The sequence below is a fragment of the Cibotium barometz genome, chromosome 37, assembly GCF_041138505.1.
Source record: "Cibotium barometz isolate CiBa-2024 chromosome 37, ASM4113850v1, whole genome shotgun sequence".
Classification (NCBI taxonomy): Eukaryota; Viridiplantae; Streptophyta; class Polypodiopsida; order Cyatheales; family Cibotiaceae; genus Cibotium; species Cibotium barometz.
Window position 1 is genome coordinate 5809524 of NC_141082.1, and position 24855 is coordinate 5834378.

Sequence of the window (24855 nt, forward strand, 5' to 3'; positions counted from 1 at the left end):
TCAGAAAGCATAGGTTGGTTGTCAATGGAAAGAAGAGTGAATTCTTCATGCAGGAGATTCACTTTCTTGGGCACATAGTGTCTAAAGATGGCGTCAAGATGGATCTAGCAAATGTCGAATCCCCACCGGATCTCCTCGTGATCGTTCCTGGTACGAGACTCGAATCCTGCAAACAAACGAATAAACAACAAGGAGGTGCAGGCCTGACTCACCTCCCAACCATGACAGCCGTGGGCAAGCCCACAGTCTTGGCTATCCCCACCGAGCCACGAGCTGAGCTAACTAGGTTGACGTACTGACCAATCTCCTCCTCGCGACGTCCCATACCGCCACGAAGCTACCCTCGCGGGCCTCAAGATTGCTGCCGGCCTCGGCTGCGTAAAGCAAATGCACGTCCGCACTAGATCCAGGCTCCAAGACCATAGAGCTCTCACAAACTAGCGAGACTCTCTATATCTCAATAACTAACCTTGGCCACCCTTTTATAGGTTCTTGGCCGGTCATCGGCGGGCGTCCACACTTGGACGCCCGCCCGTCCATACTTGGGTGCCCGCCCGTTAGTTTATCCCTAACTCAGCTCGTCAATCAGCCTGCCTAGCTCCAAGCTTCCCCAAACCTCGAAGCTAGTCTTGTGTGCGTATAGCACACGATAGATACACACTGTGCACATGACATACTCCCCTTCCTCTAAGAGCTCACTCCTGAGCTCACTAAAAAGCCAGGTTAATGTGTCCCATGTAGCGTCCTCCTCAACACGATCCTTCCACTTGATCTTGTATTTTGTGATAAGCGTATTACGCAATTTTCTTTCACGAAATCCAAGAATCTTTTCAGGTTCGTGCGGAACAAATGTCATGTCCTCGACATCTATAATTTCTTGAGAGATCTGTTCCACCCAGTACTTCCTTAAGTCTACTGACATGAAATACACGATGAACTTTTACATGAGAAAGCAAATCCAATTCATATGCAACTGAACCAATCCGTCGTGTAATACGAAATGGTCCACAGTATCTAGGGGATAATTTCGGAGATCGACCTGTCCGTAAAGTCTCGGAATCTTTCGAAACTCGCAAATACACCATCGTTCCTTCAGAGAACTCTCTGAGTGAAAAATGTCTATTACAATAAAATCTGTCTCGATCTTGAGCACTTCTAATAGATTCCTTCGCAACTTGTAACATTTCCTGCATATCTTGCAAAAAATTACGTGCTACATCATGCTAGAATCCTACTGTAACAGGTGATCTAGGTTGAAAACCATACATAAGCATGAAAGGACTAAACCCTGTACTCGTATGCTTAGTACTGTTATATGCAAATTCTAACATAGGAAGATAATCCTCCCATGAACTCTGTCTTTTGGATACATATGCTCGAAGCATATCCTCCAAAATCTGATTCACTCTTTCACTCTGGCCATCAGATTGAGGATGATCAGAGGAACTCAAATTCAAAGTTGTTTCCAACTTCTCAAAAACAAGTTTCCAAAAATCACTCGTAAACTTAGAGTCCCTATCACTGACTATGTCCTGCGGTAACCCATACAGTCTAAACAATTGCTCGATAAACTGCCGTGCTAATTGCATAGCTGTAATAGTCGTCCGGGTCGGTAAAAATCTAGCCATTTTTGTCAAGCGATCTACCACAACCCAAATAGAATCGTGGCCTTGATGTGTTCTTGGCAATCCGGTAATAAAATCCATGGAAATACTTTCCCATTTATTACCTGGGATTTGCAAAGGATGCAACAACCCAGCCTGTCTAAAGCGTTCAGCTTTATTTGCCTGACAAATTTGACACTTGAGAATATAATCTTCTACATACCCTTTCATCTTTGGCCAATAAAAAGTGTGTTTCACTAACGATAGCGTCCTGTGTACCCCAGGGTGTCCAGCAAAAGGGGCGTCGTGACACTCCTTAAGAATCTTGGACCTAATGTCCCGGATCTGTGGTACACAAATTTTGTCATTACGGAATAGTAAACCATTCCGAATCATCCACTGGCCTCCTGCAGCTTGAATGGTAGACTGCTCAATCATTGAGTCTTGGTAAATCAATGAGCTCTCGTCCTGGATCTTCTGCCAAAATGGACCAAAATAACTATCAGTCCTGCAAAGCCCTCTCAATGACTGAAATAAGTCAGTAGAAATCTCGGTGGACAAAGAATTCACCTCTGTAATTCGACTAAGCGCATCCGCAACGCTATGTTGGGGTAAAGGCATTATGTCCACCCTTATAGTGTGTACAAGCCCATAAGTTTTATAGTACATAGTACACTTAGTACTTTTAATGTACTAAGTGCACTATGTGTACTAGAGCAAATATACATGTGTGATAGGGGAGTCACACACTCATACGGTGAGTTGACTTATCCCCACACATCTATCTCTCTCTCTCTCTTCTTCTCTGTGTGTGTCTCCCACATGAAACCCTAACTCTCTCCCTTCAACTGGTATCAGAGCCAACGAGTTCTTCCTCCCTTTCTAAAGAAGCTTTTCAGAGCTTCACAGGTAGTTTCTGCAGATTAAGTACCACGCAGTGGGTGATCCTCTGCCCGACGGCGCCCTGGCCTACTTCGACGCACAGGACAAGCTACAGCAGGTCTCCATCCACTCCAATGTGGCCGGCAAGAAGGTCATCGTCGTCGGCGTCCCCGGTGCTTTCACGCCCACTTGCAGCTTAAAGCAAAAGCAACGCAGGCGGCAGGGGTCGTTTCAAGGGCAGCGCGCCGAGGTCATCAAGCTAACGGCGGCAAGCTTGCCCGCCTCGCTGCATTTGGAGGCCAGGTCCTTCAGATCATCCTGAATAAGAGCAGGAGACCTTGGCTGCAGAGCAGGGCTTGAGGCCGAAGGAGGCAGCCACAGAAGCGGGCTGGAGAGCAGCAGCCAGAGAGCCCTTCTCGAGCGCAGGCTGGACGAAGGAAATCGCGATGTCAGAGAAGCGGCCATGATTGTTACCGTCTGGGCTCAGAGAGCTTTGAGATTGTGCAGTCATCGTAGTGTGTGTCCAAGGCCTGGAAGCAGGTGCTGCCGTGTGCAGCACTGATTGATCATCGCTTCAGAGGTATTTGCTTCAATTTTTTGGGATTTGCATGTCCATTTTCATCAATTGAGCAGGTACAGGTCCTAATGGCTCAGATTTGAGCACAATCGGCAACATTGGGTGACATTGGTCACATTCCGGGTCAATTGGCAGAAAATTGGATGTTAACATTTGGGGCTTTTGATGTAATTGTGCCATTGGGCATTCATACATGCTGTATGATGTGAGCAATCTCACATTCGGGGCTAAATTGCAGGAAATTGGAGTGCAAATCAAAGGGCTTTTGTGCCAATTGGATTGATTTGCATGCAGGCACTGGCATTTGATGCTTTGGGCAATGTGTTGATGCCTATCAAGCACTCAATGTGCCATTAAATCAAGGGGCATTTATGTATTGGATGTATATGTGGCCAGGGGGAAGCATTGTGAAGACTCTGGATGCCTTCATGTGCATTAATGTACCATTCATGATCAGAACTTGATCTTGAATCAAGGGGCTTTTCAAGATTTTGTGCTTGTTGAGCTTGGCAAAGCAGCAGGGAAGACTTTTATGCATCGTTTCAGCAAGCAGGCTCATTTCATTCCAGTCAGGAAGAAGATTAATGCAGAGCAAATAGTGAGGATATTTTTGACGAATATCTTCAAATACCATGGGAGGCCCACATCTATTGTCAGTGACCGAGATCCTCGAATGACCAGTTTATTTTGGAGAGCATTGTTCGAGAACGTGAAGACTTCGTTGAAGTTCTCATCGTCTTTTCATCCACAAACAGATGGGCAATTGGAAATTGCCAACTCAGTTGTATTGGATCTTCTAAAGTGTGATGTTTCGGATCATAAGGAACAGTGGAAAAAGTATCTTCCTTTGGTGGAGTTTGCTTTTACAACAACACCATTCACACTTCGACAGGTAAGGCACCTTTCGAGATTGTGGAAGGCGGGAACAAAGTACCTCAAATCCTGCATACAAAAGATAAGATCTTCCGAGGCAGATCATTTTGTGGAGAATATGGATGAGGCTTACAAAAAGGTCAAGGGGGCTCTTCAAAGGACTCAAGAAAAACAGAGGAAAGCAGCAAACCTTCACCGTCGATCGTTGGTTTTTGATTTGGGTAATTGGGTGCTTTTGAGATTTGAGAAGGCTAGACTCAGGAAAATGCAGGGTAAACAAAGCTTATATCTTAAATTGAGTATGCGGTACTATGGGCCTTTTCAGGTGAATGAGAAGATGAGTGATGTTTCCTATCGCCTTCAGTTATCCGATCATTGGAAGATTCACAATGCATTCCATGTGAGTCTTCTTAGACCTTTCAGAGGTGAGGTGCCTACAGATCAGGTTGATGAGCCGCAACCAGAGGTAGAAGAACTTGATGAGATTCTTCAACCGGAACAGATTTTGGCACATAAAGAAAGAAAAGTCGGAGGAAAAGTTTCACGTCGATATCTGGTGAAGTTTGTGAACTATTCACCTATGGATTCGAAGTGGATGGAGAAGGGTGAATTGGTAGATTCACCGAGGATATTGCAACTTTACCTCGAGGCTTTTGGTTTGAAGCCTACCTTAGAAAGTGCTTCAACAGGTTCAGCTGTGGATTCTGGAGTACTACCTGTTACTCAAGAGGGGGGTGACTCCACTCCTTTGTCACAGAGTTCACTTGGATGAGATCTGGAAGTCGCTTGGTGTTCTTATCAGCACACCCGAGATACTGAACTGACAGTATATCTGCCTATGGGATTTCTATGATATATGTGTACTAGTCACATGGTTTGATTCATGGATATACGAATCTTTTGAGAGAATGGGGACGACTATTCTAGACTTTCGTTTGATATGCATCAGTGTTAACTCATGTTCATGATGTACTGCTCATCGTGGGTCCTATGGGATGGCCATGAAAGGAGCAGGTAAAGCATCCAGGGGGACATGACTATTCACGAGGTGGATGCTCTTGATTTATGTTTTTCAGATGTTCTGTTTCCGTTGGCAGGACATAGCTTTCTCGTTGCTCCTTTAGGTTCTGTTTCAATTGGCAGATCCTTTGAATGAACAATTGAGGACGATTGCTTTGTTTTAAGAGGGGGTATGTTACAGGACTGAGTATTTTACCTCTTTTTCTTAAGCATTGTAATTATGTTTTAAACCTGTTTAGCATTCACTATTCATATTTACCTATATATGCATGTGTAAGTTTGTACACGTGTGTGGATGCAGATACATGTTTGGTGTGTGTGTGTACATGTGTGGTGTGTGTGTGTGTGTTTTTGTGTGGTGTGTGTGTGTGTGTGTGCGCACGTGTATGAGAGAGAGGCCTGTTCGCCCTGACCCAGTTTCTCTCTTCGACTGCTCGCCTGCGATTATCGCCTGCGACCCAGCTCGGTTATCGCCTGCGATTCAGTTCACCTATCGCCTGCGACCCAGCTCGCTTATCGCCTGCGACTCCATTTGCCATCGAAGCGGCGACTCTATTCACCTGCGACCCAGGTCGCCTGTTCGACTGCTCGTATTTCGCCTATCGCCTGCAACCCAACTCACCTATTGCTTGCGACCTTGTTCGCCTCTTCGCCTGCGACTCCTTTTGCTTCGAAGCTGCAAGTCTACTCGCCTAAATTTCAAAGCCTCCTGTATACAGCATACAGCTTTTCAAAAAAAAAAAAAAAAAGAGTTGTTTAGCAGTGTTGTACAGACTTTACTCTTGCAATTATGTCTGAGACTGTTGTGACCTATGCTCGCCGGGATAATGCTGCAGACAGTAACAAGAGGCAGCATGCTGCAATTGAATCTGTCACCATGATCAAGCAAGATTCGTCGGATGCACAGTTTGTGTATGAGGCTTTATGTGAGGACTTTGTAGACAGTCGTGTCAAATGGAAGGACCCGCCTCCTTCTTTCAGTTATAAGATTAAATTGCCGATGATTGTGTCTCCTTTGCGTAGATACTCAGAGAAAGGGATTATTCTCTTCTTTCCAGGTAAAATGCCTTCTGCGCAAGAAGTAGCTCAATGGATTCAGTCCATTCTAGGTGGACCCTTTGTAGATGGAGTTCACTTTGCAGCAAGGGGTTTTTATGATGTATTACTGTCTGATGGTCAATATAAGCAGCAGATGCTTGAATCTTCTCCCCTTATGTTTGGTGTACAGTTGGTACATGTGTTACCTTGGTCCCCAACCAAGGACTATCAGTCCTTGATTAGGCATCGTTGTCCTGTTTGGGTCGAGGTCGTGGATTTTCCAGAATATTTGAGGGAACATTTGCCAGGTATAGCAGCCACTCTGGGCAAAGTGGTTTGTGCACCTCGTCCTACAGGAAACAAAAACAGATTTTGCATCTTGTGGGATACGGACCATGAGCAACCACCAGCAATTGCTGTTGAAGTAGAAAATGTGCGTGGCATGGGTGCACGTTACTTCAAATTAAATTGGGGAGTCTTTGCAGGTGCTTGTTTCACTTGTCATAAGTTTGGGCATATGGCTTCTGAATGTCCTTCTCTGCTGCATCCTCCGCCGTTATCTGCTGTACCTCCCATCTCAGCGAATGAGCAGCCAACTCAAATTAAGGAGATACCAACAAATCAAGCCACTCGAAATACTCAAAAGGAGAAAGAGAAAGGAAAAGCTAAAGTTTTTCCACAAGCTGTTTCTTCTTTGGCAGTGCCTAATCAACCCAAGGATAAAGGAAAAGATAAAATATCTTCGGCTGAATGGAAAACTCCGAAAAAAGGTACTATGGTTCGTCGTGCTCCCGTTCCTTCACGTAATTGGACTGCATCTGCCACTATTACACAGTCTTCCACCTCATCGACTATGCTTTCTAGAATATGGTCAGATGTAGTTCGAGGTGCTTCCTCGAGTATGGATGCCGATGTAAATGCTTTGGATATGTGTGTTGATACGAATATGCATGAGTCTCTCTTGATTCAGGGCGAGGGCTCTCTCCCTGATTCAGTTGTTGTTATGCAGCATTGATTTTGTTGGCTGTTCACTGTATATACCTTAGTACAGATCTGATGTTTGATGCTCCAATAAAATGTCTTTCGTACAATATTAGAGGACTTTGTGATCCAAGTAAATTTAGGTTGTTTTGGCACTATGTACATAAAATGCAGCCTCATCTAGTGTGTGTGCAAGAACACAATCAACATACCTTAGTGGGTCAATCAGGTCACTTTGCAGGTTATGATATATTTTATGCGGGCACTCAGCATTACTCGGGAGTTTTTATGCTTGTTAAGCATGATCTACAACCAATGTTGGCCTACAATGATTCTGCTGGCAGATGGATGGTCATTCAATGTTTATTGTATGGACAAATTTATGAATTTGCAGCAGTTTATGCACCACAAAGCTCAGCTGACAGGGCAAATATATGGTCACAAATGTTGGCTTATCCCTGGCTCCATAATGCATTCCTTTGTGGAGATTTTAATAATGCTCCATCTCCTGAATTTAACTCCACTGGAAGAACTCATATGCTTGGAGCTGAACGCAGAACATGGAATGATTTGCTCTCTTCTTGCAATATTTTGGACCTATGGCAACATGTATTCCCTCATCTGCAAGGATTTACTTTTAACCACAATGCTTTTCCACATATCTGGACACGTCTGGATCGCTGGTACTTGTTACATGCTGACCAATATGATGATTTTGTTTGCAAACTATGGATTGATCGTTCCATGTTACTCTCTGATCATTCTCCTTTATGGTTAGGCCTTTATTTCGACATGCCACAAGATCTCTCTATTCTTCAGAAACATAGGCTGTTGCTTTTAAACAACAGTTATCTTGTCCATGCTGATTTCAAGGAAATGGTTTTGCAAGCCATTGAGCCCTTGCCCCTTCAAATGCATGAGGACATTGACATTGCTTGGTTTCAATTTGTTCAGCGCATGCAGGCTGTGATCTGTGATTATGGTCGTTATTACATGGCCGACTTGCGGGATCAGATCTTGCAGGCTAAAAAAACATGTCAATCCATGGCTGATCTTGCTCAGTATAGGATTTTAAATACTAATGAACAAGATTCTTTAATGCAGGCTAAGCACTTCCTCATGCTAAATGATCAGAGAAAATTGCAAAAATGGTTGACACGTTCGCGACATCGAGCTATCATAGATAAGGGTTGCTCTTCCAAAGATTTTTTCAAAAATCTACATGCTTCAAGACAAAAGGAATGCATCAGAAGGGTGAAAAAATCTGATGGTCAATGGACTCATTCTTTATCGGAGCTCTCATATATTGCTAGTCAGCATTTTGCAGCCCTTTTTGCTAAACCGCCAACTACTTCGTCTGACATACTTGATGCTCGTTATGCTTTATTGCATCATGTTCAGCCCATTATTTCTCCACAGGATGCATTGGAATTAGAATCTGCGTTCACTGATATTGAACTTAAAGATGCTTTACGTTCAATGGGTCGATGGAAATCTCCCGGATGGGATGGATTGACAGTGGAATTTTTCCATGCTTTTTGGCCTCACTTGGAACAATCATTGCTGTATATGATTAATGAAGCTTGGGCAAATGATGTACTACCATCTTCTTGGAAAGAAGGATTGGTTAAGCTTTTCCCTAAACGGGATCTTTGTGAAGTTTTCTCTGATTGGAGGCCCATTACTCTTATGCCTGTCATCTATAAGCTTCTGACTAAGATGTTGGCAAATCGTATCAAAGGATTTTTACATGATGGTTTGCATCCTGCGCAATATGGTTTTGTGCCTCGGAGGCAAATCAATGATAATTTAGCCAATGCTTATATTGCCATTGAATATGCCAAATACACTAAGCAGGATGTACTCATTTTGCAGGTTGATATTGAGAAAGCTTTTGATTCTGTGCATTGGGACTATATAGCTATGACTATGAGTTCTCTTGGTTTCGGTGCAAAGTGGCAAAATATTGTGTATTGGCTCTATAATGACAGTGATGCTTCTTTGATTTTGAGCTCTTCTCTATCAGATTCTTGGAAATTGGGACGTTCAGTTCGCCAGGGTTGTCCGCTTAGTTCCTTGTTGTTTGCTATTGCCACACATCCTTTTCTTTGCTATTTGGATTTTTTGCAAGCCACTGATGAAGTGCATGGCTTACAGCTTCCTGCTGGGCATACTTTCCTGGCTCAGGCTTATGCTGATGATTCTTTTTTTATGCCCAAGAATACGCAACAAGATCTTCAGAGATTAATGAAGGCTTTGGAACTTTTTGGTCTGGCTGCTGGTTTGAAAGTAAACTTCCGTAAGTCTACCTTGCTTGCGCTTAGTGTACAGCAATGGCATCATGTATTGTGGCCCGGTGGAATACCTCCTGCTGGACATATCGTTCGTCATTTGGGTTACCCTTTGGGTTGGCAGCTGTCATCTTCACAAATGATTCAATGGGTTATGCTAAAATTGAATCGCAAAATTGATTATTGGCAGCTTTCCACTTGGCCTCTTCATGTACGTCTCAGGATAGTGCAGGCTATTGTGATGGCTTACATACAGTTCTTTCTTCCATTGATTATGTGGAGGAAAGCTGATATAGATCGGTTTATGTCTCTGGCAATGGCAATTGTGTGGAAAACTCAACATCGTAAAAAGGGTCTTCGTCTTTTGTCAATGCCAAAGATGTGTTCTCCAAAGACACATGGTGGCTTGAACATATTGAATATTCATTTTCATGTGCTTGCTCGTAAATCCACTTTGCTATTGGAATTTGTACAACAACGCCAGCCATGGGCTATTATGTTGGGTCATATGTGTATGTCTATGTCTTCACCTGCTTTTGGAAAGTGGACTGTTACGTATTGGGATGCAATTTTCAGCCATTTCAATGGAAAGATTGTCGGCTGTCCTCTTTCATCTAAGTTAATTTTTGCTTGGAAACAGATTACGCAATATCTTTTTTGGAATCCGAGGTTTAATGCGCAATCTTCTTCGCTTCGCCTTGAGAGTATTCATTGGTCGAAGGTTTTTGATGTACCACTGGCTCTACGTGAGCCTAGGAAGGCATATTTCCTTTCAAAGAAAGGAGTTTATCTTATTGATGATGTTTTGGATGCTGCTGGCCATGTGCTTTCTTTTGTGGTTGCCGCCAGGAAATTTGGTCTGGGGATGCATTATAGATCAATCTGGCAGCTTATTCGAGAGCTTCTTGCTCCTTTTGAACCAATTGCAAATTTGGATCGTTCTGATCGTTTGGTTGATTGGAGCCTTAAAAGAGAACAACCTGCACGAGGCCCTTTATCAATGGCTAAACTTTCGGTTCATTCGATATATCATTTCTTGTTGCCTGCCTCTTGGGTTCAAGAACATGCAAATCAGATTTGGCATCTTCATAAAAGCCAGGCTTGGTGGAAACAGCGGCTTCATTCTCTTTGGAAATGCAGTCTACCTTTGAAAAGTAAACTGTTTTTATGGAGATGCTTAATTGGAGTCTTGCCAGTCGGTCTTTTCTTGGCTAGGCGACTTTTGGCACCTTCAACTTGTCATAGTTGTGGTGCTTCTCAAGAGACAGTCTTTCATCTTTTATGGAGTTGTCCTCTCACCAGGACTTTATTGGATCGGATTGCTACACGTTTGAGAGCCCGCTTCCGACAGGCACCCTTTGGGAAATACTTTTGGATCTTCGGCCTTCTCCCTTCACCCCTTAGATCCTATAAAGTCTTCTTTGATTGGGTTCGCTATTGGGCTTTATGGACTACGTGGGAGTCTCGCAACAGGATAGTTTTTGCTGGGCCTCATTTGGATGCTTACTCATTCTTCCGTTGCTCTCTTCAGCAATCTTTATATGACTGTCTCTCTCTTCATGAGATAGACTCATCTCTGTATGCTCTTTTTACAGATTGTTTTTAGATGTTTAACTATGTTCACACTGAACATAGTGAACACTCTAGTAGTTTCCCTTGTATATGGTCTTTTTGGTGGGTTTTCCTCGTTTTGAGGTTTCCCACCTGTAATTAATGACATGAAGCTTTACAAAAAAAAAAAAAGTGTGTGTACATGTGTGTGCATGTTCATATGCATATGTATGTGTTTTTCTCTTATCTTGTTGCAACAGCTGAGGCACCTTGTGATTCAGCCCAATCAGCAGCAGCCGACACATGGCACAACTGACGTGGCACTGCCATGTGGCACAGATGACGTGGCAGCTGACACGTGTGCAGGTACGACTGGCTGCACAGGCTGGATTGCACGTGTGGCACTGACACGTGACAGCTAGCGGCTGGATAGACAGGCTGCAAGACTACAAGCGCTGCCACTGGGTGCTGATGTGGCAGGCGCTGAAGCCGTACTACACCCAAGCGCAAGAGAGAGAGAGAAGTGAAGGCGCTGCGCAGCAAGCTTGGGAGACATTATTTATATGGATCCAAATTTGTTGTCTTGACTGACCATGAGTCAATCGAGTACATTTGTGATAGACTTGAGTTGAGAGGGAGAAATGCACAGTGGTGGGCAGAGCTTATGCAAGACTTTGATATGGAGATTCAGTATCGAAGGCAGTTTGAACCAGGTTGGAGATGCTTCCAGTCGGATTGGAGGGGTGAATTTCACCGAGATTAGTGTTGACTTGTATGATTCCTTGAGAAGGCATTTCAATCGATATTGGTAGCAAGTTCAAGCAGGGAGCTCCGCAGTTTTAGACCAAGATTCAGGTATCATACCACCTATTAGGATGGCTAGTAGCCAGTACTTGACCCGGAATGGATTATTACTCCGGGATGATAGAATCTATGTACCACATATAAATGGAAATTGTATTAAAACAAAGTGTAACTCCCATACTTAGCTTGTGTTTCCTAACCCGCCATGTTTTCCCATAACCCCTAGGTTAGGTTAGCCAACTCTAGGACCTCACCCCGGTACATAACAGAAAATGCATGTCTATGACTAGTGAGTGGTCTCTCTAGAAGACATCAATTCCTCTCAAAGCTGCTTTGCATCAAGGAAGAGACCCATACATCTTTGAAGGAGAGAGGGGGAGGGCGGAAGGGGATATTCTTTAACATCCACCAGAAGCACAAAATATGGCGTATGGGACCAACGCAATGCATGAAATTAGCTAAGCCTTGCAATAAAGAGAAATATAAAATAAAGGGAGGACCTATGGGTCAAAGACTCAACAAAGCCAAACATACAACCCCCTCGAGGAAGAAAGACTCATAGTTTTTTATTTCTTGAACTCTCAGATAAGAGCTCCCCCCTCTCATGCACAGCTCATTTTCCTGCATTTTGTGCCACTTTGACCTTCTCACCTCTTTGCCTGAGCTGGAAAGGGGGGGAGAAGGGGGGGATACTGCTCAATGGAGTACATTTTGGAAGACTAGAATGCAGAATGCAGAATATGATACAAGGTTGAATTGAATATGAAAAGGAAATACACCAATACATACCCCCGGGCCCCTGCCCCAAGGCCATCCCTCCATGGCATCATCATTGTGGTCACAGAAACCTTACTCCTTGACCTGTTTATGACACCTTGATATTATACTTTACTCTGAGGCTCTAGCCTTTAACATTATCAAACATGGGGGAATCGTCACATTACCAGAACCATGCCGAGGTTTTTTCAGAAAATGATGTGGCGCTCTTGCAAAAGCCTAAAAGTTACTCTACCAATTGATTAGTAGAGATCAGTCATAGGTGCAGCCCCCAATTATCAAAATGCACTACAATTTTAAGAGACTAATCAGCACTGCATTTCAGGATTCACAGATGCCCAAAGAGTATGTATGGCAGACAATTTTTACGTCTAGCATCTGAAGAGAGCCTTACAATATCACCTTGGGTCCAATCACTTGGCTCACTGATGTTACATGTAGGACCCCAAATGCATCCTCAAACAGAATTACTTCGTGGTAGGATCAGCACAGGAGATCATTGGAAGCTTGACAGCTGAGAGATGCAAAAGGCCATAAGTACACATGCCATTGCTGCATGCATTCAGCGTTTCATATCAATCATCTGGTAATGCTATTTCTGCTATGAAGATTCAGTGTCCATCAAAGCTGTAAGTCGGCAGAGTGCAAATCCAAACTGTACAATCAGCCTGCACAAACAATGCGAAATCTGCATCTCGTGTACTTGCCTGTCAGCCTCATCACTAGTGTTCTGCAACAGCTGATGTGCTATAATCTCCAGACCCCACTGTTGCTATCAGTGCAGCTCCAGGCTGATATGTTGATGTGTTCTCCTCTATACTCATCTCTTGTCACTATCATGCCTAGGAACTTCCTTTCCCACAGCTGTGACAGGCAGGAAAGGATGCCGGTTGTCCGTTCCCTACACCTTCCAAGTTGAAAGAGCCCAAGTGAGTTGCCCTTATGAGCAAGCCCTCTCCTTTCATTTCTGCTACAGGGCTTACAGGGTGATATTATTTTCCTGATGGGGTTCGACAGGGACAGCAGAAATTGTATCCTTGCAATGTCGTTTGTTTCCTACATATTTTAGTTCTGCGTTTTATGAGAGTAGCAACACTGAGGACACTGAGGTTCCCAATCATTCACAGCAATGTAAACAAAATCGAAAAACTATACTTGAATGCAGTGATAACTGGGCCCACTCCAAAAACCGCAGCCAACAAAGTCTCCCGAAGCAATCCCTGACAGCAAAACTCACGCTATAACGAACTATACGTCTTGAAATAGGAATTTGAGCTGGCTACACATTTTTAAGTTACATGGACCTTGTGAGAGTAGTTACCCCATCTTACATTATTCACAAGACAAAATCCAACGCCATTACATAGTCTTGCTTTAACAAACCACATGAAATATCAAACTCATAAACTCACGAGTGCTTTGCTCACGGTGGTAAATAGCCCGATGGAGCCTGCAGCTTGAAGCAGATTTCCTGCACAGCAAGGCAAGTATGAGGGCTTGTTCAAGTCATTCAGGCAGCTACATTGCTTTCAAAGGTCCAAGCTTACGTCCTTCCTTCTGTTGTGGGAGAGCAGATGCTTGTTTCACACATGGTGTCTCGTCCAGGGAACAGAAGAATGGGCGTAGATGAGGTTTCTTGAGCTTCCGGCTGGTGCCAATCCCTGTGCGAGGAATAGGTTTCGCACTCTTGTGAGGACGACTGTGACGATGACTAGGCATTCTGTAAACTGCAAGGTTGTTGCGATGATGCTGGATAACGAACACGTCCTTGAAGAGCGCCGATACCTGGGACGGGCAGCTGCAGAAAGCCATACCAACATCCCCAAAAAAAAAGTATAGATTAAGGGGACCACCTTACATGAAAAAATAGACAAACATTTTGAAACACGAGTTTTTTTTTGGTTTGTTTCAGCAAATTGATTTTAAGTTTTGTAATTATTATTATTATTGTGCATATTAACTTTTTCATGTCTGAATAACAAAATACGCTAGAGTTCGACATCGAAAATTGGTAGATAGGTGCTAGAAAAAAGTGAAAGCAACTTTATTAAAAACAAAGAAATGTGATTACATATTTACGGTGGCAAGATAGAGAACTGACAGACAACCAGGCTAGTTCATTCTGACAACGAATCTACAAGTATCTATGATGAGACTTTCCTCTCAAAGCATACACTGAAGACCAAGCAGCAATCACAACTGTAGTAAAAGCAAAGCAACAAAGAACCGGCATATGCAGAAAAAATTTACAAGAAGAGAGCATCTTCTTTTCGCATCCCTTCCAGTTTTCCAAAGCTCAGTGAGAGAGGGACAAAGTCATCTCCATCGGCTATGGCTCGTTTGAATCTTCATGTTTTCTCCAGCACCGAAAAACGAGCATTTGTAAAGTCATCTTCTGGATTATGCTCGTCGTCGTCAAGCACAATCGGATGCTGACTGCTGTTGGTGCCTTCATCATGCTATTGCTCATAACATTTCCTCATAGAATTGTTCAGTTCGGCATCACTTCCAAAGAAGTATCTTCTTCCACTAGTATCCATGTAGAAAATAGTCTCTACATCAACACATTCCGTCACGTGTGGACTTTTCATCACCTTCCAAACAGGTGATGTTCTCTTCCTCTCCATACCATTGCTCGTCTTTGGTATTATTATCCATGACGCTGCTAGATAGTACTTTCTACCTTGTATCATCCAGAGCAATGTATTCTCTAATGTCACGCCTAACTTATTAGGGATATAGTTTTCTGGTGTGCTCAAAGAGATTAACTGGTGTCAAAGACACTTTGTTCTTGAGGTTACCTTGCCCCATACAAAGCATACAGTTCATGACCAAAAGTGATTTCTTCCGTTGAGACATTGTGGCAGAAGAAATTAAAATGATTCTTGTGTAAGTCTTTCATATAATACCCGACCATACCTTCAAAGGTATACATCTGTTTGCTGAAGTGCTCTACACATGACGATGCCACCTTTTAGTTTACATAAGTCCCACTACATATACCTCTTGATAAGCTTTCCAATGCTTATCAAGGACGGCGCCGTAACTGTAATCACCATTTGAAAGTGCAGGTGATTCAAAGTGCCACCTTTCTCGAGCGCGAAGAGCCCTTTCACGCATTCCATCTGTCGTACAAACTCTTCAACGGCCTCCCAGTTAGACAAGTCAATGTCCCCATTGCCTACACCTATGGTGATGATTGCCTCGATGAGCTTTTTTTTGCATCAATAGCATATTTTTTACACTGGCCAACGGACGGCTCCGAATGCAACTTCTTTCTTTTTGAAGAACCTACAAAAGAAAACAACAGAAATCTGAATACAAATAACATGAAGGCGTTGCTTGCTTTTTATTATGATAAACGAGAGAGCTTCAGTTCTGATTGACGTTTTTTTTCTCTCGATAGCTTTTTCTGGCAGAAGGAACAAAAAGCGCATAAATCATATATATATATATATATATATATATATATATATATATATACATATATATATATATATATATATGTAATGGTTATATACATACATACATACATATATATATATATATATATATATATATATATATATATATATATGTATATATACATATATGTGTGTGTGTGTGTGTGTGTGTGTGTGTGTATATATGTATATATATATATATATATATATATATATACATATATATACATATATATATACATATATATATATATACATATATGTATATATATGTATATATACATATAGACATATATATATACATATACATATATATATATATATACATATATATATATATATATATATATATAACCATTACCTTGAGATGTTGCAGCTCTTTTAACCCCTACGAGATTACACACAGACGGAGATCCTGCAGAGGAAGAGTAACAACCCTTACTGGAGCAGAGTCCACACAGGTTCTCCTAAGTACAGTATTGATAGTTGCATGTGCTTCATCGCCGCAAACAAGAGAGGCGGGTGCACCAACACGAGCATAGTTGGTGATATCACGCAGAGGAAACCTTCTACGCGGTATCCTTAAACACATGGCCAGAAGCATGAATAGGCCATGTGTATAAAGTGCTAGATAGTTTTAATCACGCCAACAAGCTAACAAAGCTAAGCATAGATGGCACATGTTACATGGAGCACAGCGCACATGGCTAGAAGCATGAATAGGCCATATTTATAAAGTGCTAGATAGTTTTGATCATGACTTGGGTATTGAACGTGCACGACTAAGTGTAAAAGTCTCTACAAAGGAGGGTCACACGACAAGCATCACACTAATTGATACGGGGTCAAGTCATAACTTGATTTCCTATGAGACATGGGTAGTCTTAAACAAACCCCCCCTTAGAGGCAACTAATGCACAGGTTCACAGTGTGCATCCATCTGTTACACAAACAATAGGGCTTTTGAATATAAACATCTCAATTAGAAATAATCCCTTGGTCGGCAGGGTGTTTGTTATGCTTGCAGGAACATGGAAGAGGAGATGCTTCTCGGATTATCCTAGATTTGCGCTAGCAACTGTCACATCCAATGGGCAAAACGGGAAGTACAACTCAATGATGCACCTAGTGGCATGTGACATGGAGTCTTTGATGCCACGAAAAATAGAAGGCTTAACAAAATAAGCATCCACATGGAAATATCATCCCTCTTCAAGAGAACCAAAGCAAAGGCAGCAAAATTATGCAGGTAAAAAACAGTGGGTTCCCAAAGCCCAGCTTCAAGCACAAGGATACTATGAGACAGACAAAGCCTCATGGGTAACAAAGCAAAAAAGCCATGCTACAAGCAAGAGACAAGGAAATCCAAATAAGGACATGAAGCTGTATTCCAAACAAGCCCGCACACAACTTAGCATTCAACAACGATGGGTCTGAAAAGACTTTCTAGCGGCATAGGGCTATTATCAAGGAAATGAAACGGTATGCGTACCAAAAACCAATCTAAAACCCAATTCCGGATGTACCTCTAGAAAAACAAAAAAGAGCCATAAGCATTGATAGGAACACGTCCGAGCTAAATCAAGTGCTAAGGAAGTACCAAAGTTGATATAGAGAAAGAAACAGACTCAACCAAGTAATCAAGGGAGCGCGACACTGCCAATGTCATCCACCAATGAGGAAAATCTGAACCAAGCCGTGGACCAGGGTATCATGCATAGGAAGCAAAACAGGTTCACCAAGCTTCAATGGATGTACTCCTTCAGTGGATGGAAGAAAAAATCAGAAGTTCTCACTCAGAACTTAAGTGGTTGCAACAACACATACCCACAGGCTCCAAAGTACAACATTGGTTCCCATGGAAATAAAAGGAAGCAGGATGACGAGAGGTACCAAGCTCCAACAATTGGGTACAAGGTAAAGGGGTATGCTTTTCATGCCGTGAAACACATTCATTTGTTTCACGTGTACAGTTCTACTCCTTAGAATAATGCATAACATGCGGCCTTGGAGTGTTTGAGCATATAGGAAATCATAGGGTATCAATATTTACATGCATAAGGGTACAAACTGTTTCACGTCGTGAACCGATTCAAGCTAGTTCATGTCGTGGAACGCTCAGAACTGTTTCATTACGTGAAACACTTCAAAATAGTTCACGTTGTGATTCGACTCATGCCAGTTCATGTCCTGAAATGGTTAAAAAACCTCCATGAATCGTAGGCAGACATGTGGCATACCCAATTAAGATGGCTGCCCAGGCCGATGGCTAGATCGTAAATACATCTTTTTTTCTTTTTTTGTCATTTTTCATCGATTGGCTTCCTTCACTTCTTGGCATCATTATCTGCATCGTCTTCTAAAGTGCGTTTCTCTCATCAGTGTTCTTCCTCACTTGATTGCTTGCGACCATTGATTCTTAGGTAGGAGCTCCTCACACACTTTTGATTGTTTCATTCATTTTCATAAAATCATTGGTGAACCATGGAAACATCTCTGCGCTTACGCACACACGCTTATGCACACATTGCTTGCATCTGTGCCATTCTTGTTTTTATCTTGTCATTTCATCTCATCATTCAAGTGACATCACCCACCAAACCTCATCATAAATGCATACGAGAATGGACCGTGAAATAGCAGTCTGCTATTCTATGGAGTCAATTGGAAATCTTAGGTTTGGGGAGAATACACAAATTGCTAAAATTATATTGCTTACACCATAGGCTACCATCAACACTTATTCAACATTGATAATCGTCATAACACAACCTGCTATTTCACGAACTAACAAACTGCTACTTCACGGGTTAAGCCTTTGACGGCTTAAGCCCTTCATGGGTTAAGCCTTTCACGGCTTAAGCCCTTCATGTCTTTACACTTCACGCTTTAAGCTTTCATGAGGTAAGCTTTCATGAACTAACCTTTCATGTGTTAACCCTTCATGGGTTAACACCTCATGGATTAACCTTTCACGTACTACTTTACACTCGGCCATTTCCAATCTGCTACTACTTTATGGAATAGGACTAATTCCCGAGACAAACACTAATTCACACACATTCCTTCTTGATTCATTACTCACCACACTAACACTCTTCCCATCATACACCCATGCATAAAAATCACTAACACAATACAAAAAAAAAGAGAGAGCCGCGAGACTGATGTTCTTTTCACATGTTACAGATGGCCTCCTCTGCTACTTCCGAACTAGAGGTTGAGGGGAACGTGGCCGTAACTTAAGCCAATACCACAGGGTCACCAGCAGAAAAGAGCACCACGTAGCACCAAGCTAACTTACCTTGGGCCGTATACACAGACAGTCCAAGGTACCATCATCCACAAAGACATTTAGACAACTCACGGAGAAGATTATATTCCAGTATCACAGCCTGGAGTGTTTGAAGATCTTAGAAGATACATATGTCAAACACAGGTTGGAAAAGGTAGGACTTGGCAGCATGGCAGAGGTCCTCCCTTGCACTATCAACCCAACACTATGTGCAGAATTTCTGAAATCTTATAATAGAAACACTGAGGTACAATCACAAAGGCGAATGGATCCACTGAGTAGGTCCTCATCATAGAGGAAATGATACGGGAATATTTGTAGTTACCCCCACCCATACCGACACATGTCCATACAATCGATCAGATGTTTCATACACATACCTATACCAACACATGTTCCCTACCATCTGCTCTCTATTGTTCCACCCACATATGGTAGACACAATCCACAAGAGAGCATAGCGTGTAGGACAAGAAAGAAAGAAAGAGAACACTACATAGGGTATGTGAACATGGAGTCTTGCTCCTCCCTCGTAATACTTGCTTCCATAATTGAGCATTAAAGCTTACCACTTGCAACAAGTAGAGTTGATGTCAATGGAAGTCTTCGTGATGGAAGCGTATGGAGTGTTGAAATCTCCAATCCTTCGTGAGATAAAAGTCTTCAAGTGGTTGCAAGGAACCTTGGGAAAGCTTCCCCTATGGTTGCAAGGAACCTTGGGAAAGCTTCCCCTATGGTTCAACTTGAGAAAGGAAGGCTGAAATTAGCGTTTTCAACCAAAAGACCAAAAATTACAACAAAGAAAAGGACTGTTTTGCTGAATTTCAGCCAATAGGAGAGTGAATACGGCCTAGAAACACTCTTGGAAGCTTGGAAAACAATCTAACAAGCTTAGATATGGTGTAGGGAAGGAGAAACATGCAAAAAATATAGCCATAGAGTCTCTCTCTTAAAGGAGGAACTTCTAGAGAGAGGAAGAAGAGAGTGATCACTGATGATGAGATGTCTATAGGCATATATGCTATGAGTTGTGCCACACATGAACATGGGCTATTCAAGGGCACTTTTCTCCCTTTGCGTTTTCCCCCTTGGATATTAGGTGTGAAAGAACACCACATTTATTGTATTTTGATATTTTGGAGTCAACCCCCAAGCTCCACACATTCTATGCTATCATCTTTGTGTGAGCATCAATCACCATCTCTCTTGAGTGTTCTTGTTGTTGTTCATTATCTATGTGTCTGTATCTATGTGCAGCCCTAACCCTACTAGTGGTATTAGAAGAGGGTTGCCCCCTTCTACACACCTGTTCGTGGAGTTCCCGTCGCCCACCGTTTGGTGCGCTTTCGTCCGACAGCAACTTTGCCTTTTCGTCCGGCAGCTGACTGTTTCTATCGTGTGCAAGCTCCCCCAGGAGCTAGCCGCCCCTTGCAGCCTCCATTTCGGGTAGCGCTAGTGCGGAGGGCTCCACCACCGCCCAGCTCGCAGGCGGCGCTCACACCACAGGAGGCGAACTTGGGCGGCGCTGAGCCCAAGTCCGCCGTCTAGGTCACCGACTCCTGCCCCAGGTCACCGACTCCCACCCGTCGTCTTCGCTGCTTGCAGGTCACCATCGCATCGTCTACATGCTACATCTGCCGCCTGTAGACTCTCGTCTCGTTTGCCACTTCGTCTGACAGCCCATCTCCGTACAACTCCCGCGTGCGCCACCCGGTTTGAAGGGTCCCACCATCTCTCACTGCAACCCGTGCATCTCCCGTCGGTTCTACCCCAAAGGTTGCCATCACCTACTCGTCAAGGCCCCCATTGCTGCTGTGTTGCCTCATCATATGCCTGCTAGGTGTACAACTTCCTTCCTACAACAAGCTAGCCACAGCAAAACTTACATCTCTACAAACGCTGCAAAATTAGGGTTCCGACCATTCAGGTAACTAGTTTTTGGTTTCGTTCAAGGAGCTTTTATGCATTTCTTTCTTCATTGCAAAAATCAGGTGTAGGCAGTAGTGCTGGGTATCATTTGGATGTAGGATTCAAAGAAAATTTGGGGATTTTTCAAAAATTTGTGCTTAATTGCACAATTGCAGTACAGGGGACATAGAAATTTGGTGCTTTAATAAAATCAATGCTTAATCACCAAAATTAAAGGTTATTGGTACATAGATTTTTGGGGCTTTTGTGAATTATGTGCAATTGACACATAAATCAACCCATTGGTGCTCAAAAATTTAGGGATTTTCAGCATTGCACTCCGGTGTGTTTGGGATTTTGCCTGTAGGTGCTTTTTATAGCATATTTAGTTGCACGTGTTTGCATATCTCTTGGTAAAGAGATTTTAGCAAATGGCTGGAAATATGATTGATATATTCAGAGTTTTGTCCCAAGAGGACAAATTGGATGGCATTAATTACTCCCTCTGGAGTTTCATGGTTCGAAATCTTCTTGTGGCCAAAGGATTATGGGGTTATGTGTTAGGTGAAGATGTATACCATGTTGACATAACACCTAATGTGCATGGCCGTGGTGCTCAATAAGCTGCAGTACCTACTTCTCCCTCACACAGGAGAGCAGAAGAGATGGGATACTCGCAATGCCCAAGCGATGGCTTTGATTGCTTTATTGGTAAAGCGATCAATCATATCGCATATCCAGCCTCGTAGGACCTCGCAACAACAAGCTTGGGATGTACTTGAAACCATGTATCAGGCAAAAAATGAGGCCAAGGTTGCATTTCTCAAGAAAGAGCTTGAGAACTTGGACATGAATAATGGACATAGTATGGTTGATCATCTTGCGAAGATCTAGGATTTTTGGGAGCAGCTGCTCAATATTGATGAGGCCATTTCTAAAAAGGAGCTAGTTTCTAGGACACTATCATCTTTACTACCCAGAAACTTACTTGAACTTCCACACATCGCTCACTCTATCAATGCAGGGAAACTTGGAACCAATCTTGTTTGAAGAATTGGTTTGCTTGTTACTACAGAAGGAGAAAAATTGGAAGAACAAATCTTCCAGCATACATGGCAGTGATGGGGCTTTTGTTGCCCAAGACAAGGGCAAGGGAAAACCCAAACACAGTTTTCAACCAAAGGTTGATTCAAGACAACCTTCACAAAAGGCCAAAAATGATGCAGGCAAGCACAAGAAAAAGGAAAAATGTCACTATTGCAAAAAGCCAGGTCACTACTTGAATGAGTGCAAAAAAAGGCTTGCAAAGGAGAAGAAAAAGGAAAGCGACATGGTTGTAGATTCTTCTTTATCACCTGCAGGGAAAGATGATGCATCAATAAATCTTGGGCAGGATGAGTGGACTTTCCTTACTTCTTGCAGTTATGATGCATCATTGGAGCATATGTCTCTCATTGTCAATGAAAGACACAACACATGGTACTTTGACAGTGGTGCTTCTAAACACATTACCTCAAGAAGGGATTTGTTTAAGAAGCTTATGATAGCCCCTGAAGGCAAGCGGGTAACATGTGCAAACGATTCTTCTTATCCAGTTCAGGGTGTTGGTGAGGTGATCATTACAACAGCAGATGGTGCAGACTTATGTCTACAGATGTATTGTAAGAAGAACTTGGATATGTAGTGAACTTTGAGGACGATAGATGCACGGTGAAAGAATGTGAAGGTGGCTATGCATTGGTCACTTTTGGCACATTGTACCATGGGTTATATAAGCTTGACATATTTGACAAGAGAGAGCATGATGCTCATGTGGTTATCACTCTTACACTTGCTCTGTTAGGTACTCCCCCCAGGAAGACATGATCCTTTTTCTTTCTTTGCCAGTGGTACGAAAGAGAGGCAAAATTGTGGCATGCCAGGTTTGGGCATTTGAATTATGGCAGTTTGATGCTATTGCAAAAGGCATAAAATGGTACTGGATAGACCTCATGAAGAACTGTCACCAAAACATGTATGTGAAGGGTGCATATTGGGTAAGATGCACAAAAATACATTCCCAAAAGATGGATCAACAAGGGCTGTCTGGAAATTACAGCTTCTGCGTAGTGATGTGTGTGGTCCTATGTGGACACCATCTATTGGTGGAAAGCATCTATACTTTGTAACCTTTATCGATGATTACTCAATATTTACTTGGGTGTATCCCTTGAAAGCAAAATCTAATGTAGTTGCATGTTTTCAGCATTTTGTGGCACAATCTAAAAATCAAACAGGTAACAAAGTGTAGACCCTTCGTAGAGATCAAGGGGGGGAATACATGTCCATTACTTTTAAAGCTTTAATGGCAGAAAAAGGCATAAAGCATCAATGCATGATGCCATACTCTCCTCAGCAATGGTGTTGCTGAGAGAAAGAATAGGTCTTTGATGGCTAGATGCATGGTTAAAGGCAAAGGCTTGCCTCACAAATTTTGGATGGAGGCAATAATGTGTGCTACACATGTGTTGAATAGATGCCCTACCAAGGCATTGAAAACCATAACGCTGTATGAGGCCTAGCACGAAACGAAACCTATAGTTGATCACTTTAGAGTTTTTGGATGTATAGCTTATGCACGTGTACCTCAGCAGTTAAGACATAAGCTTGATGAGACAAAGCAGCTAAGTGCATATTTGTGGGTTATAGCAGTGGCAGTAAAGGCTACCATCTCTTTAAGCCTTCCACACAAAGGAATTTGGACAATAGAGATGTTGTATTTGTTGAAAATTCAGACCAACCATTGGCTGAATTTTTTGGATAGCCACCTTAACATGTTTAAAGGACTTCTCCCGTTGGGAATTGATGGCACAACAGATTAGCCATCAACTTTGCGTAATGGACATCATTTGGGTGCTCAAAATCAGCCCATGAATGAGCTCATTATACCTCAAAAGGTAGACTTGCCTGCTGGCAGGCAAGAAGCCCATTGGCACAAAGTGGGTATACAAGTTGAAAAGAAATTCTGATGGTACCATTGATAGGTACAAGGCCAAGCTAGTGGCCAAAGGATATGCCCTGAAAAAGAGCATTGATTATGATGATATTTTCACATCTACTTCTCGTATGGCCACAATTAGATGTGTTGTTGCATTGGCTGCCCATTATGGATGGAAAGTGCCTTAGTTGGACATAAAATCAGCTTTTCTCAATAGGGATTTGCAGGAAGAAGTGTATGTAAACCAACCCATTGGTTTTGTGATGCATGGTCATGAAAAAAAAGTATGCAAGCTTCGAAAAGCACTTTATGGTCTCAAACAAGCTCCCTGAGCTTGGTATGAGAAGATACATACTTATTTGACCATGTGGGAATTTCGCGATAGTCCAACGGAGAGCACCCTTTATTATAGATGTCAGGTACGATATCGTATAGGAAAATACGATATGATATAAAAAAAATTCTTATCGTACGATAAAATACGGCGTTTTAAAAAAAATACTTATAAACTTAGGTATTTCCAAGTCCAGATATGGAGTATTTTAGAAACGAGGGAAGCATCATAGTACAGAGGAAGCTTAAATAGCCATAGATAAGAAAAAAAAAGAACATTACCTCCCAAAAAGTTTAATAATTTTTAAAAAATTATTTATTTTTCATAAAAAAATACAAAAATGATTTTTTTCGTAAAAAAAATCTGTACGAGTACGTACGGTATCGTACTATACGGTATTCCGTACGATAAGCTATCATACGCCATATGGAAACAACCCTGCTCTACGTGAAAGAGGATCATGGCACTTTGATTATGCTTATTCTTTATGTGGATGATAT

General features: G+C 42.4%; 1 protein-coding gene across 9 annotated transcripts in view; it reads right to left on the reverse strand.

The window, feature by feature from the left end:
* Positions 1-14250, reverse strand: part of LOC147616858 (uncharacterized) — a 146347-nt gene extending 132097 nt beyond the window's left edge. For 7 of the 9 annotated variants that reach the window (XR_015262341.1, XR_015262342.1, XR_015262343.1 and 4 more), the window contains exons 1-3: positions 13946-14250; positions 13811-13869; positions 13554-13618 (exon numbers count right to left, since the gene is read on the reverse strand). Coding sequence is in view for 5 of the 9 variants with exons in the window: in XM_086776501.1 (XP_086632627.1) it covers positions 13554-13618; positions 13811-13869; positions 13946-14210 (389 nt within the window). In the remaining 4 variants the exon portion in view is untranslated. The remainder of the gene's footprint in view (positions 1-13553; positions 13619-13810; positions 13870-13945) is intronic. The other 2 variants (XM_086776502.1, XM_086776503.1) reach the window with 2 other exon arrangements.
* Positions 14251-24855: the final 10605 nt, after the last annotated feature.